The 16,640-nt window shown below is 44.6% G+C and overlaps 1 protein-coding gene across 1 annotated transcript in view; it reads right to left on the bottom strand.

Moving 5' to 3' along the window:
- Positions 1 to 9,690: 9,690 nt before the first annotated feature.
- The window catches only part of PGM2 (phosphoglucomutase 2), a 45,691-nt gene continuing 38,741 nt past the window's right edge, over positions 9,691 to 16,640 (bottom strand). Inside the window, exon 14 of the mRNA XM_088482971.1 lies at positions 9,691 to 13,326. Within this exon, the coding sequence (XP_088339097.1) occupies positions 13,224 to 13,326 (103 nt within the window). The 3' untranslated portion in view covers positions 9,691 to 13,223. The remainder of the gene's footprint in view (positions 13,327 to 16,640) is intronic.

The following is a 16,640-nucleotide window of genomic DNA, read 5'->3' as shown; positions in this document are numbered from 1 at the left end:
GCTGATTCAGCGGCTAGCAAACAATTTCTCGACTGAATCTTGTGATTTTTAGTACTATGCATGCTCCGCAGCCAACCGAACGCAAGTATATGCAACTACAGGCGAGCCAGAGGTGTACGCATCACAGTTGCATATCCACTTGTGACTGAATGGGCGACAACTGAGCATTTGCACTTAGGCTAAGTGTTCCGAGGGGGATGCGGTCAATTGATAGACTGCTGGGATGCTGACTGCCTGAATCCCAGCGCTGGAACGTCGATCAGAGTGGGAAGACCGGCGACGGAATCCCGACATGGCTGGAGATGCCAATGCCGGAATCCCAACAGCCGGCATCCCGATCGGGGCCGGGTAGCTGTTAGCCGGGGGGTGGGTTAGGCACCCCCGGGGGGGACTTAGGCTTAGACTGCGGGAGGGGGGAAGGTAGGGTTAGGCACTAAGGGGGGAGAGTTAGGGTTAGGCACTAAGGGGGGAGGGTTAGGTTTAGGTACTTACCGGGAGGATTAGGGGCTAAATAGGACAGGGGAACACTACTTACCGTACCCGTCGGGATTGTAGCCATCGGGATGCCGATGTCACTGTATTAACAGCCGGCTTTCTACACGTTGGTATATCGTACCCAACCCATTCTGAGGTCATGTCATATCCATGTACACAGAATTACAGGCTGCGGAAAGTTGAGCGTGTGCAGACATCTGTCTGATTTCGGATGGATCGCTTGCACCATGAATAGGACTGGTGCAAATGTGCCCTGATAGTGATGATGGCTACTTCAACAAGTACTGTAGATGGACAGTGGCGGTGGAGCTAACTCTGAATACAGGCAAAGATCTGCATTTATTCCCATGCACACAATGTGGCCAACTTTCCCGTAAGTGTCTATGGACTGTAAGGAGAGATACTAGTTTTCAAACTTCTGCAGAAGGACCAGCATGTGGGGCCTTTGCCAACAACTCCATCCAATACATTAACGTTCTCTCCAAGGATCACACTCCCCTCCGCAACTCTTCAGCGAGTTTATTTAAAATGGTAGATGAAGTGTGTTAGGAATGTATAGACTGTATAGAGAGGCTAATCAGTTTTATCAATACAATGATATAATCACATTATTCTTTTAAATTTACATGACTTTTATTTGATACAAGCACATATTTTTCCTTTTTAAAAAAAACTTTTTAAAAAGTTTTCAGTATCACTGGGGGACTTGGCCCCTCCCTAAAGATTTGCAGCTGAGCTCCAACTTAAACATTAACTACAGGTCAGAGTTAGGTCTCCCCCTAACAGAGATCACCTTGACACTGGTGGGGGAGCATGTCAACTTGGCCAAGCTAGCCTATTCGAAAAATAATAAAATTTTCCTATTGCCCCAAACCCAGAATGTACCACCCTTCAGGGCACAACCTTGTTTTCGAAGAGAGAAAGAGAATTGTGTTCTGTATAAGGATTGTTCGCTTATGGCAGATTGAATGGGTGTGATATGTATTACCGCCGGCTGCATGGCCGGCGGTTCAATTCCCGACAGCGGCTGCCCGACAAAGGAAGAAATCCTGATCGTCCTAAAGGTAAGTATCAACTAACCTAACCCTCCATAGGGGTGCCTAACCCTAACCTCCCCCCCTGTGCCTAACCCTAACCTCCCGGGGGGGGGTTCCCCGCTGCCTAAACCTAAGTCCCCCGGGGGTGTGCCTAACCCTCCCTCCCCCTAGCCTAACCCTAACCTCCCAGGGGGGGGTGCCTAACCCTAAGTCTCCCCGGGAGCCCTAAACCTAACCCCCCGCGGCTGTCCGCTGCGGCGCCCGGCATCACTTCGATCGAGATGCCGGGCGCCAGTCTCCCGGCGTTGGTAAAATGATAGGCGTCGAGATGCCAACCACCGGCTTCCAGACTACTTAATCCCGGCGAGGGTTGAATGACACCCCCCGAGGGGATGGTTAGGTTTAGGCACAGGGGGGGAGGTTAGGGTTAGGCACCCCTAAGGAGGGTTAGGGTTAGGTTAGTTGATACTTACCTTTAGGACGATCGGGATTTCCTTCTTTGCCGGAAAGCCGCTGTCGGGAATTGAACCGCCGGCCATGCGGCCGGTGGCAATACATATCACACCTGTTTCCTGTCGGTCTTTGTGCAGGAAAAATTGAGTCAGGTAAGCTTATGTCACTTATTAACCATAGCCATCTGACATATTAGTCAATTGTGGGTTTTATTCAAACTATTACATACCGTAAGACAGACGAAACCAAGCAAATGATTGTCTCTGTCTGAAAACAAAAAAACACATTTGAGGAAGGTTCATAGGGAGTTGTGTACTGATTGATAAAAGAGGAAAGTTATAGGTTCACCTTGGTTACACAGGTGGGATTACAATGTATTAAGATGAAATAGAAACTACAGTAGCAGTTAATTAAGTGATAAGTGCAGTGTACTCACTGAGAGATATAGCACTGGATGTTACTGTGGTGTGATCAGCCTTTTTGGTGTGTTACACTCAATGGGAACAGGAACCATTATTTATTACCAGTTATCTATATAGCGCGCACAGAGAATATTTAGTCATACACAACAGTCCTTGTCCTAGTGGAGCTTACAATCTATGGGCGTGATGGACATGTACGCTAATGTTGCTGCTGCACATGTGTACACAGCTGTGATGCAGACATATGTAAGTGTCGCTGCGGCTGGGAGATGTACCGAGAAGCCCACCTGCAGCTGTGCGAATTCAGGCATCAGTGTACACAGACGCACTGTTGGTCGCAGATCATTCCATTGTTGCAGTCCTGAGTGAAGGGACACATCCACTAGGTCAGTGGTTCTCAAACTCGGTCCTCAGGACCCCACACAGGTCACGTTTTCCAGGTCACCCCGCAGGTGCACAGGTGTATTCATTACTCACTGATACATTTTAAAAGATCCACAGCTGGAGCTAATTATCTTACTTGCGATTCTGCGAGGAGACCTGGAAAACATGCACTGTGTGGGGTCCTGTGGACCAAGTTTGAGAACCTGTGCTCTATAAGGCAGGCAAAAGACTGCACGATTACAACATTGTAGTCTACAATTCTGAATCAGGCCCTATTTTCCCTATCACATGGACAAACATGAATATTAGGATTACTATTTTGTCAAATTAGCCTACCAGTATATTTTTGGAGTATGGGAGGAGACTGGAGCATCCAGATGAAACTCGCAAAAAAAGAGAACATTCAAACTCTGCGCAGATAGGCCATGGGAATTGAATGCAAGACCTCAGTGCTGTGCGACAGTAATGCTAACCACTGTGCCATCTGTGCTGCCAGATGTCAACAATTCATACTCTGGGTCAATGTGCTTCCTTGGCACTCTGTCGCATTGGTTGCCACCCAAACCACTTCTTACGTTGTACAGAGCAGTGTATATTCTAGGAAGTGTCATCATAGCGCAGCACTGTACTCCCATTACCAACACGGAGGTGCAGCAGTTTCACAGATCCGGAGATGCTGGCTGCTGGCCAGTGCATAGTGAAGGGTCACTAAACTCGCCTAATTGTAACGCCGACCCTGCCAGTACTGCTGGGGAAACACTGATGAGGTGGAGGATAACTTCCCACTAAAACTGGGGGACTTTTGGCAGCTGTGAAGCATTGTAACTAAGGTTGAGGTAAAATTATTTAAAATGTATTATGTAGCATATATTGAACATACAGAGGTATCTTTTCTTACTGTTGCTTTAGTCGCGCCAAATAGCCCCCATCGGCGTGCCAGGTCTTGTACGATGCGGCCGTGCGTCTTTTGCACTGGAAGCATGCATATTATTCGCTCAATTAAAACACATAGAATCGAAAAAACTACATTACTAGCTAATACTGATTCATTTGTTGTGCGACATTGGCCCATCTGTGTGCGACTGAGTTTGAAACGCTGTAAAAAGGGACCCGAACGGCCGCAGCTTTTCCTCACACAAAGTTTCTCTTGTGCTTCATCTGTGACTTTGTGTGTATAACCAATTCATGTGTGGAAACATTGGGCCCGATTCAGAATTGTACGCCAGTGGCAAATGCAGGATTTCTAGAGGGGGGTTTCCAAATGCCTGATTTTAGAGTGAGTGTGGCCAGTCCATGAAGAGGGTAGAATTAGTACTTATCCATCTTTAATATGCATCATACAAAGTGTATTGTGTGTCATAATCCCTTCATATACAGGACCAGAGATCACAGTAAGCCATTAGATGCAGCAGTAGGGCCATCCTGCCTGAGCTGAATGTTTTTATTTTAGATGTGGGCACCATTTCAGGGCATGGGAGGAAGTCCGGGAGCCTGGAGGAGCAGCAGAAGAACCTAGCACTGCCCTGGACATATATGTGCATATGAGGCTCTATAGCAGTACATTCCTAACAGTGAATGTTTTCCAGATCTAGTTGGTGCACAGGTTATTTATTATTGGCTGATACAAGTTAAAAGATCCACAGGTGGTGCTAAACACTAGTAACAATCTATTATATTACTGTTTCTACTGTGGTCATGTTATGTGCTGGGGAGGGGGATTTCCAGGCAGACAGAAACCCCCCGTTTGCCTATGTACGCTGTGCGAAAATATGCTAATGCAACCCACGCAGAAACTTGTACTGAGACACCCACCAGTGCGTACATACTGTACGCAGCATCGGAAGCAGATCAGGTAAACATCGACTCCTATTAGTGAGTGTATGGTCACTCAGAATGGCTGCCGTAATGGAAACGCCCAAGCCCTGTTTTGTGCGTACAGGATCGCAGACGCAGGGTGCAACATGTTGCATTTTTAGCCGACAGTCCCTGTCAATCAGACTTGCAGCAAGCGACTACTGTAACGTTCCTTGCCGCATGCACAGTGCAACTCAGATGTAGGTGTAGTGGTAAAAAAAAATTGCTCCATTTGCAAAACCATCGGCGATTCGGGCTGGTTGTCAGATCAACATCAATGTTAACATATACAGATGACATATGTTTTTGGACATAGAGCACCAAAATATGCCAGTGGGCCCTGTATGCCAGGACATGCTGGCACTTGTGATTCTCCAAGTGCTGGTATGGACAAAGAGACCTTAAAGTTGGGTATAACAGGGCTAGCTGGGCACTGTTGTGCATCAGTAAGGAAGAATATCAAATAAAATTTAGCTTTTTGTTAATTTTCTTGAAATGTAAATCTTAAAACTTTTTTTTTTGCCCTCTTTGGTTCAATTTTATTTTACATGTTAGAGTAAACAAAAAGACTAGAGCTATTTTCTGAAAATACAAAATGGGTTTAAAACAAAGAAAAAAAAAAAGTTACATAATTTGTTTGGGCACTGCATAAAAAAAAAAAATATATATATATATATATATATCAAACCGTAATATTGATTGTCGGAATGTGATGAACACCAACATTGAAAAATGGCCTCGGTGCAGGGATGAGAAAAACCTCAGCAACATAAGGGTTAAAGTAAGAAGGCCTGTAAGTGCAATTTTGCTTTTGGCTGAAGCAAAACATTGACATTGGCAGAAGACATTGATGGCAGCGGGGGGGGGGGGGGGGGTGGCGTACTCCATCAATGGAGAATATATTGAGCATCAATGCCTGAACAATTTCGATGTCCTGTGCCCATCTCTACAATGTAGTAGCCTCTCACTGTTGCTTTGGTTTGAGCTGAATTCACTCTTATGAGACCGAGGGCTGGAGACAATAGCCTGGCAGTGAGTGTGTCCCAAGTGAGAGGCCTAGCTTTAATAGGTGCCCTGAATAGATTTCACGTGTGCCAGTATTATCAGCCAAGCCAAGCCCTGCACAGGGGAAAGGAATTACATTTTATGGCAGGTTTGTGCAAAAGCAGGTTTTAGAACAGATGAAGTCGGTGTCTGGGACTCTAGCGATTTATGTGGCACTGCACAGTTCAACAGAACTTATAAGATTGCCAGAGATTGTAATTTGCGCCACAAGCTGCACCGGTTAAACTGGCACGTGTCCGGTGTGCTATTGCGTGGTCAGGTCTCAATGCTGCAGAGCAGAGTTAATAGCTGAGATAACCACCATTAACTAGTGGGCAGGGTAGGTCCTACTGTAGGGTAAGTGGGCAGGGTAGGTTATACTGTAGGGTAAGTGGGCAGGGTAGGTTATACTGTACTTGCTGTGCAGAGTAGATTTTCAGAAGGAAAATTCAAATAGAAGTAGATTTTGTTGGCCAAGATGCAGAGCTGCAGCCCAGGTGGGTACAAAACACCAATTTATCAGGAATGAATACTGCATGAAATGTACCTTTTTTCCCATTTCTGCTAATATTGAAGCCTGTACCTCAGGCCACTAAAAATATATATCCAGTGATGGATTTAGTTTTTATTTTAAATTGTGTGTGCAGCTATCAACGGGACATTAACACAGACACATCCATCCATATACTGAGTGATATTTTATTTATATATTATTAAAACATAACATTACTTTTTATCCATCTAAACACTACATAGAAAACCAACCAAGATGAGCCCGGAATAGAAAAGGTGTATTCAAATATTTTTTTCATTTCTGTTTGTCCGCAGTTACTAATACACATTTCTCCCACCTGCCCCACTATTACCCTGGTTAAACTAAATCACAAAGTACCATAATAACAAAACAATATACTTATTTATGATAATGAGTTATATATTTAGTTAGAATAAGGCAATGAATAGCTGAGTAAAGCTGGGTCCAATTCTCATCCAATCCAACTTCAGACCAACTGGTTTGTCAGACATTGGCAGAGTGTGTACGCTCACAAGACCTCTGGTTTCATACAATCTTGGTCTTCTGAAATGATTTTGTCTAATTCTTCTCCCAATTCATCCCAGCGAGTGGCAGCCGGTCTGCCAAAGATTGGAAGAGTGTGTATGGTTATACAATCCTTTCAGCATATGCAGATTGGAGGTCTGCTAAAAGATTGGACAAGTGTGTACTTCATAGACTGGATGTAGAATCCAGAGGTGGATTATCCACAAGGTGTACAGATGGCCACCTAGGGCCCGGGGGCTCCTAGGGGGCCCGTCTGAAACCTCCACTACAAACCAAGTTTTTGTTCACATTAAAATGTTTTTATGGAGCTGTAATAATTAAGTGTGTGTGTTTATGCACAGAAGGTTATGTATGATAACAGAAAGCAGGAGGAAGAGGATGGGGTAAAGTTGGTGGGGGTAGGTTAAGGGGCAGAGGTTAACAGAGGGAAGAGGATTGAAAGGAATGAGACAAGTACATAGGGGACAGCTAAAACTACTGATGCTGGTAAAGAGGGTGATAAAATGGAATTATACAGGTGAAGGGAATGAGTAAAGTATAGGGTGAGAGGAATGAGGGGGGAAGTCACAAGGTAAAGAGGAACTGGATAGGAAATGTAGGTAAAGAGGGAAAAGGTAATAGATCAATCATTATCGGATGAAGTCCACCAATGAAGGTACAGAATTACAACTGTGTAACTTCACAGCAACCAATCATTAACCTTATATGCAAATTATGCTGCCTCAGCTGCAGCAGTGTGTGCGCGCTTTTACCAGAGTTCCCCGGCGTAATGATGTCGTCATACATGTAGGGTGGGGGTCATCATTTTTTAACCTGGTTGTCCCATAATCATTTGATGCTGGTCTAATTCAATCAGTATTTGGTCTGGTATGAAGAGTTCATATACAGTACAGTAGTTTGCAAATTGGCTGCATTCAACAAGTAACATCTTACATTATGTAGCCAGCTTTAGACTAATGAGAGCGAATATTTGTTGGTTATCTCCATAAACCACCCCAAAATATTTTAGAACAGAAGGGAACTATACACCCCCCTCGGCACTGCGCACACACACACACACTCAGCTGCTCCTCTGTATTAGACTGGGGGGTGCAGTGTTACCTGTAACATTACATGCATCATGGAGCAGCAGCATTGCACAAGGTAGGAAGCGTGAATTGTGCCTTCAGTTTAGTTGAAGCCAAGTTAATATAGAATCCTTGGATACGTCCCATTGTCCAGACTTGCCGAGATAACAAGTGATGTTTCGGTACCATGCCCCACTCCTAATTAGCACTAATGGGAATTTAAAAGGGGAAGGGCATCAACACATGTAAACCTTGACAGGAGCGCTGTATAGGTCTTTTAGGGCACACACTGGCCCACTACGGTAGAAAACACTTCACGCAAAGTCACCAGAAGCTTCTCCTCTCCTCACTCAGGTCAAATGAGTGTCCAAGGCCCCTGTGAACGTCCCATTTCGATGAGCTGGAAATATACTGGGCAGGGGCATCGTAGTGCAGTCTTTTACAGAAATAAGATAATACATTAAAAGTGCATTTGCATTAATTATTACCAGTTATTTATACAGCGCACACATATTCTGCAGCGCTTTGCAGAGAATATTTGGACATTCACATCAGTCCCTGCCCCATGTTCCCTACCACATGCTCACACCTAAGCTACCAGTGTATTTTTGGAGTGTGGGAGGAAACCAGAGTACCCGGAGGAAACCCACACCAGCACGGGGAGAATATACAAACCGCACAGAGATAGGGCCATGGTGGGAATCGAACCCACGACCTCAGTGCAGAAGCAGTAATGCTAACCATTACATCAACCGTGCTATCCGTTCTATACAAACTCCAAAGAAAAGTTTTAGATGTAGTTCTTCACTTTTAAAGAAACTATTACTGCTCTTACCTTGGCTACTAAGAATATAGCACGTAACCATATGTCACTGCCTTAATAACATAAACAAGATAACTTGTAAAAAAAAAAAAAAAAAAGGAAGAAAAAGTTAACTGGAATAAACTGGTTGTGTGTTTCATGTTTGGCAGTGATACAAAAGCATTACACCTACTCTCATTTCCTGTACAACATTTCTTTGTGTCTTTTAAAACTAGCACATTATGCAAATGCTGTGTGTGCGAGGCAGAGTGACATAGCAAGTTATAGAGGAACTGTTGGCAAATGAACCTGATACATTTCAAGGTACACACACACACACACACACACACACACACACACACACACACACACACACACACGTAAGGCAAGATCATGTCCTCTGAGAAGTAATAAAGGCACCCTGTTTAGTATTAGTAAAAAAAGTAGCTTATATACTGTGAAGCTGGCCACACACTAGAACAACTTACATCCAACCAGCCAACTTGTTGATTGGTTGGAATGAAAATCTGGAAAGGAATGGGAGTAAATGATGATCAGAAATTTACTCCTAAATGCCAGAAAACAGATGAAAATGGCCGTCAGACAAGTTTGTTAAATGTTTGATTTAAACTATTTGTTCATACAACAGTTTTGGTCCATTTTTCAGCGTCTGAAAGCAAGTTGCTGATTGTATTCCTTACCAGATTTTCATTCCAACCAATCTACTAGTTGGACAGATAATCTTTAGATGTGTGGCCAGCTTAAGTCTATGAGCAAGGTCCACGTCACTCTTTGTCTGTCTATGTGTTAATTACCAGTCTTGTATTAGTGCTGTTTGTTCCCAATTATAAATGCTGCAGAATATGATGGCACTATATAAAGGTTATTAATAATAAGATTTTGAATCTAATAATCTACATTAAGTTTAGGCTCTCCAGCTGCTGTAGATGGAATGGGATTCAAATCCCGATTGCGGCTGCTCTAAGGGAGGAAATCCCGACAGCTGCACGTAAGTAACCTAACCCTCCCCTCCCCCCCTAACCCTCCCTTAGGGGTGCCTAACCCTAACCTCCCCCCAGGGGTGCCTAAACCTAAACCCCTTCCCCTAAACCTCCCGGGGGGAAGGGGGGGTGCCTAACCCTAACCTCCCTCCGGTGGCACCTAGCCCTAATAACCGCCCCTTCCCCTAGCCTATCCCTAACCATCCCCAGGGGGTGTCTAACCCAAAGTCCCCCCGGGGTGCCCTAAACCTAACCCTCCACCCCCGTGGCTAAGAGGACAGGCTCCCCGGACTTACCTTGTTCGGGCCCACGTCGCCTTGGATTCCGGCGTCGGGATTATGATAGGCGTCGGTATCTCGACACCTATCATGAATCCCTAGCCGGCATTCTGCCCGTCGGGATTGTGGCAGGCAGCCTCGCGGCTGCCGGTCACATAACTACATACCGCTGTGAACACATAAGTCATTGTATGAAGGTGTCAGAACAAATACTCAGCCACAACAATGTGTAAAAAACTATTTTCATTCAGAAAAGAAATATGAATGGCAAACACATACTGTAGCGAAATGCCATAACTGTCTAAACAACGGTAATAATGTATATGACATACTGTTGCACAAACATAGTCAGACACGATCTTAGAAACCAAAGGCTTACCCACTGCTGTTGATGTCCATCACTAATCATGCAGTGCCAGTCTCTGCCCGTCATGATGGAATTGTAGTTAACAATAGCTGGCCATTGGGGTGGCCAGACTTTTGGCCATTGGGGTGGCCAGACTTTTGGACTCGGTGATCTACTTTTAAAACTTAAAACCTTTTGTGATCTACCGAGCCAAAAACAGGGTCGTGGTATGCAAAAAAAGGGGGCGTGACCTCACAGCGAGGGGCGTGGGGGTCTGTCCTGCCAAAATCACACATAGTATCCCCAATTCAAATTACTCCACACAACAGCACAATCTTATTCACATTACACCACATAGTAGTGTTCCTTATTCACGTTACGACACAGTAGTGCCCCTTATATACAATGCCCACAGTAGTGCCCCTTATATGCAATGCCCACTGTAGTAGTGCCCCTTATTCAATGCCCCAGTAGTAGTGCCCTTATGCAATGCCCCCACTAGTTGTGCCCATTATGCAGTTTCCCTGTAGTAGTGCCATTATGCAATGCTCTCTGTATTTGAGCCGCTTATGCAGTGCCCCAGTAGTGCCCCTTATGCTGTGCCACCTGTAATGCCCCTTATGCTGTGTCCCCTGTAATGCCCCTTATGCTGTGTCCCCTGTAATGCCCCTTATGCTGTGCCTCCAGTAATGCCCCTTATGCTGTGCCCCCTCCGCTGTGCAGTACTTACCTATCTTCACGCGTGTCAGCGCACACTGCACCAGCTTCTCTCCAGCGTCTGTGCCTGCCGCTGACTGGATCTAGCCGGCACGCAGGCTCCTCACATGGCAGGCGACGCGGGTGACGTCATGACGTCACCCGCGCACTGCATGACTGGGAACGCTAGCCTATGAAGTGAACAGAGGCTTCTTTAGTCTCTGTTCACTTCAGAGACCAGCGTATCCCAGTTGCTGCAGCAGGTTGGTCGCGATCGACCTATTGACCAGCCCTGATCTATTGCAATGAATATATACAGTAGCTAAGACTGTGAATTCAGCCATTTTATTGTCCAGTTGGTCTTTTCCCGAAAAGAAGATTCCCAGTGGATACATAAAGTACCTAATTAGCCATTAAATAAATTTTTTTTTTTTTTTTATATATATATATATATTTTATTTTTTTTGTTGCCATTTTGTTTACTACTAAATTCATCCTAAATTGTGTAATAAAACCATTGCAGCTTGTTCATTGTAACAGATCTCTAATAGCCAAAATGCAACATACAGTGTAAGTATAGAAACATGTAATAGTCTGTGATAAATAGCTGACATGGTCCTCTGTGTTCTGCTGGGAATAGAGCTACAAATGTAATGGCAGAATAGACAGTCCCAGGATACATTTTTACACTTCAAAGAAAGCAGAGCTTATACACAGCATCAGAGGTATGGGGGGGTCCTTCTTACTCTAGCAACGATGCAGTGTCTGCAAACTGGTTCCCGGCACCAATTCCAATTAAACCTATTAACCTAATGCGGGAGCGGCTCTCCTGTATCAGTGTAATGCTGGGTACACAATGAACAGATATATCTACAGATCGAGTGATCTGCAGATATATCTTTAGATGATGATCATTCATACACACTGAACGACCATCATCTTCCAGGCAGCCGCAGGTCACGCTGGCCGGGGGAGTGTCTGCCTCCCTCCCCACGGCTGACTCTGCATGTGTACGGTCGGTCAGCAGACCGCCCGTGCACACTTGCCGATGGACAGATATGTCTGCAGATATATCGGTCCATCGGCTGTGCAGATATGCCATATGTCTATTAACGACGCCGTTCAGACATATCCCTGGTACACACTGGCCGACGGGCACCATATATATTGGCCGATCAAATGATCGGCCAATATATCAGCCAGTGTGTACCCAGTTTTAGGCATATCTGTCTGTATTGATAGACTAGGGATAATGATAATCTATTGCCAGCTGACGTCACAATTCCTACAGATGCAAAATGAGACAAGGATTTGGTCCCCTAGACTATGTTATGAAAAGGCGCCTGTCTGACAAACCCCTGACCAAGGGGAATCAGTATTAAACTATGAAATAAATTCCCCAATGCTCAAGATGGGAAAAAATAAACGGTTAATCGTGTTGAAAGTACTACAGCATGAGGAGAGATGCATAGGGCTAGGATTGGGCAATAATATATGGTTATTTTTGAGTAAAACAAAGACTGTATAATGTCTATTACTGCCCTATGACTGATTTATGTTTTTAAGAACTCAACCATTGGTTTCAATCATCAACACCTTTGATGGTCACAGCTTAATAAACACTGTTAACGTTGTACGATATATGTTGGTATATATCAGGGCTGATACAAGGGGAAGCTTGTACAATATGGGCATATACAGACACACACGAGTGTATCATGCCCTATAGAGACTGGCCCTAATTAGACTAGAAAGATAAGCTTCTTAGGAGGACCATGTTTTGCAGGTACTGTAGACCTGGAGCACACATACACGATAGGGACGATGACACCAGCAGTACTATTTGGTTACTTCTGTTGTTGTAGTACTGACCCCTTCAGCTGATGGAATATAAGTCATTAAGGTTGCGGCTATGGAAAGATGTGTTGGTCAGTTCGGATTTCTGATTGGCAGGTTTGACTCCTGCAGCGGAATAGATTATTATTGGATATATAAAGCAGTAAACAATGGATGTGGGTTTGTTTGTATCTGAACCACATTGTATATGGGTCATGTGTTTTCCACATTTATTAACACCACTGTCAAGTCGATCTCTATGCTATAGGTGGGCATAAGTATACGCATTTGTACCCCGGATGTAGAAATACTGCCATGTGTTCCATTGGATGCACCCAGAGCTATGTGCGACTCACCACATATGTAAGAGCGCAATTTATGAGACCGAATTTTGACACCTGCACTGGTGATGTAAATTGTGCCACCCTCTAAATCAGGCCCTGTGCCTCTAATCTACTTTTCTTTGCAATTTATTTTTCTCTGGCTGAAAGAAGTGTTCTTCAATGGCATCAGCAAGGCGTTCCAGTTCCTTCTTCAGCTGATCGTAGTCACTGTAACAGAGACAAAGCAGAGTGCTTAGACAGCTATTAACACAAGTTGTGATTGGTTGATTGATTCACTCATTTGTTTCTCACAGAAGTTATAGGGATGGATATCGGTGGGCTGCCCATCGATGGTCACATCGGTTATTGCCACGAATGCCACGAAACGATCTACGATGACCCATCGATGGTCTGCACCACTTGATGGCCATGGTAGGCCAATCAGCATTGGGAGCGGTGCTTAGCACCGCCCCTGGGTGGCCCACTAAGCACCGTGCCGTCGGGAATTAGAACAATAACATCTGTTCCCAGTTAGTCATAGAAGGCTGAGAACCATTGGATCTCTGCCATCGATGGCAAAAGCATTGGCCATCAGTAGTTAACCATCGATGGTTCTTTACGGTCGATGGTCAACCCTATATCGGTATAGCCGGAAATAGGACCTAAGGGAACACTTATAATGGTTTAAAGGAAATGGGTATAATGCTGTAGAGACCATGCTTCGAATGGCAAATCTCCTCTTACCATTTAACTTCACCAAAAAAGTTTTAAAGTAAGTTTCTGTCATTTCTATCACATTCACCGTAAGGTAACAGAGTATCTGTCTGGAGTCATGATTCAAAAACGTCTAGAGATGCCAGGTTAATAAATATATAGGAAACAGATGTAAATATAACAGAATTCAATCTGTGATGATGCAGATGTTTATTCTACTGAACTTTGGCATGGCCATGTTTGGTACACAAGTTACAGGAGCTCATCGTTTATGGGAAGTGTTGAGCTTTCATACAGATGCAGCAAGCGTTAAATTGACAACAGGCACGCCATACTGCTGTTCATGTAACGCACCGAGGCAATTTAATGAGGCAACTGTTTCTCAAAGCATGTCTCATTTTTTCCCCACATGCAGTACCATGTTCTACCACCAGATGGTAGGAAAGTGGTTTCAGAGGCCATCCAAACTTCTCTAGCAAACCTTTCCCATGTTATTTACATACAGTGCACAAAAGACACATACTGTATATATTGCTTTTCCAGTTGACTAAATCAATTAATTTACATTATAATAGCTAGCTGCAGAGACTGTGGAAGGAGTAAAAATGCCTCAAATTATGTTCTGTAAGATAACATACATGGGGAAGAATTCCAAAAACAATTATAAGCAGCAGAAAAAATACCTATAACAATTGAGGTCATCAGTATAGAGGACATCCTATGCTTTTTATTTAAAAGTGTTAATGTAGATAGCACTGCAAAATGATGGATACAGGAAAATACAACATAAGCATGAATCGTACTGCACCCTGAGGGGTATCCAATTAACAGCGATCGGTGAAAAACGGGGATTATTTTGGCGATTATCCACATTTTTCGCCAATGTTTTTTTTCTCCCTATCCTACTATTTACAGACCTGTGTGGTTTCGCCATTGATGCTGTGAAAAAATGGCACTTATTGTGGATAATTTTTTTGGGACACATCAGATCCCGAAAAAAAAAAGGCCCCAATAAGTGCCGGCGTTGGGCGGACTTCGTGGCTAATTGGATACAGCCCATGGTTAGATAACATACTGTAATGTAGAACTATCATCTTGTGCATCGTGTGCACGACACATTGTGTTGTTAGAATTTTAGATAGACACATAAGGTGTCTCTGGAGTCATTAAGGTCTCTGTCATTAACAAGTGGGCTCCAATCTGTAATACATGCAGTTATACAATCTATTGGGGGTGCTACCAAATAGTGCGATCTGCCACACCAATATTTCCCCTCATTTTTCTGTCTAGGTCCAAATTTTGGGACCACGTTTAAACCGTAAGGATAATTTGTATCTCTCCACAAGGAAAGGCAGTTCCCTGCCCACGCTGGTGAGATTAGAAGGACCCAATATAACCCCATATAACTTAGGGCAATTCTGTGGGCCTGATTCAGACCCGCTCGCAAGCGGGTCGATGCTTGCCCCCTGCGCATGCGCGAGCCCCAGCGAGCGACTGAAGTTCAGTCGCTCCGTGGCTTGCTACAAGACGGGGCGGCTGTCGATGTTGATTGACAGCTCACCCAGTTTTGTAGGCGGGTAGGGGGGTGGTTGAGCAAACGCAGGTGTTCCCATAGGGACGCCTGGCATTTGTGTTTGTGGGCGGCCCTACTAGTAGTGGACCTCCTGCTCTATTAGAGCAGGAAGTCCACTCGGGCTTGCGAGAGCCGAGACCCTACCACAGGGTCTCCTCGCAAGCCTGATGGTCGCGATTATCTCCAGGCCGCTCGCAAAAGCGGATTCTGAGGCCGCCCTGATTCAGAGCGAGCGCTCGCTAGCAGCTCTGGATCAGGCCCTGTGTCCCTTATTAGTTACCCTTTACCTTCCTGTGAAATGTATTTAATAGATCATATTATTTATACATATTCTTTATTTTAGTACTTGAAGGCAATACCAGTTTATTTTAAATCAAATAAAAGTAATATTTTCAATTTATTTCTAAGAGTGCCCCAACAATAGAGTCTTCTTTCTTCCTTCCTCGCTTATACTCTCTGTAAGTCTGTAATATTGAGAGAGAGAGAGAGAGAGAGAGAGAGAGAGAGAGAGAGAGAGAGAGAGAGAGAGAGAGAGAGAGAGAGAGAGAGAGAGAGAGAGAGAGTTCGAGAGAGAGTGAGAGTTCGAGAGAGAGTGAGAGTTCGAGAGAGAGTGAGAGTTCGAGAGAGAGTGAGAGAGAGAGTGAGAGTGAGAGAGAGAGTGAGAGTGAGAGAGAGAGTGAGAGTGAGAGAGAGAGTGAGAGTGAGAGAGAGAGTGAGAGTGAGAGAGAGAGTGAGAGTGAGAGAGAGAGTGAGAGTTCGAGAGAGAGTGAGAGTGAGAGAGAGAGTGAGAGTTCGAGAGAGAGTGAGAGTTCGAGAGAGAGTGAGAGTTCGAGAGAGAGTGAGAGTTCGAGAGAGAGTGAGAGTTCGAGAGAGAGTGAGAGTTCGAGAGAGAGTGAGAGTTCGAGAGAGAGTGAGAGTTCGAGAGAGAGTGAGAGTTCGAGAGAGAGTGAGAGTTCGAGAGAGAGTGAGAGTTCGAGAGAGAGTGAGAGTTCGAGAGAGAGTGAGAGTTCGAGAGAGTGAGAGTGAGTGAGAGAGAGAGAGAATTGCTCATATGGTTTTTTTTTTTACGGATCTGATGTGTCCCAAAAAAATAATCCACAATAAGTGCCATTTTTTCACAGCCTCAATAGCGAATGTAAGCTCTCATGAGCAGGGCCCTCCGTCCCTCACGTGCTTGTCATTCCCCTACTTATAGTATCAATTACTCCTAACTCCCCAATTGGCACCTAACATCTGGTTGCTGAGGCCCTGCTGC

Source organism: Taudactylus pleione, unplaced genomic scaffold, assembly GCF_031769625.1.
Source record: "Taudactylus pleione unplaced genomic scaffold, aTauple2 ptg000302l, whole genome shotgun sequence".
Lineage (NCBI taxonomy): Eukaryota > Metazoa > Chordata > Amphibia > Anura > Myobatrachidae > Taudactylus > Taudactylus pleione.
Note: the sequence above shows the minus strand (reverse complement) of the source record. Positions and strands in the feature narration are given on the sequence as shown.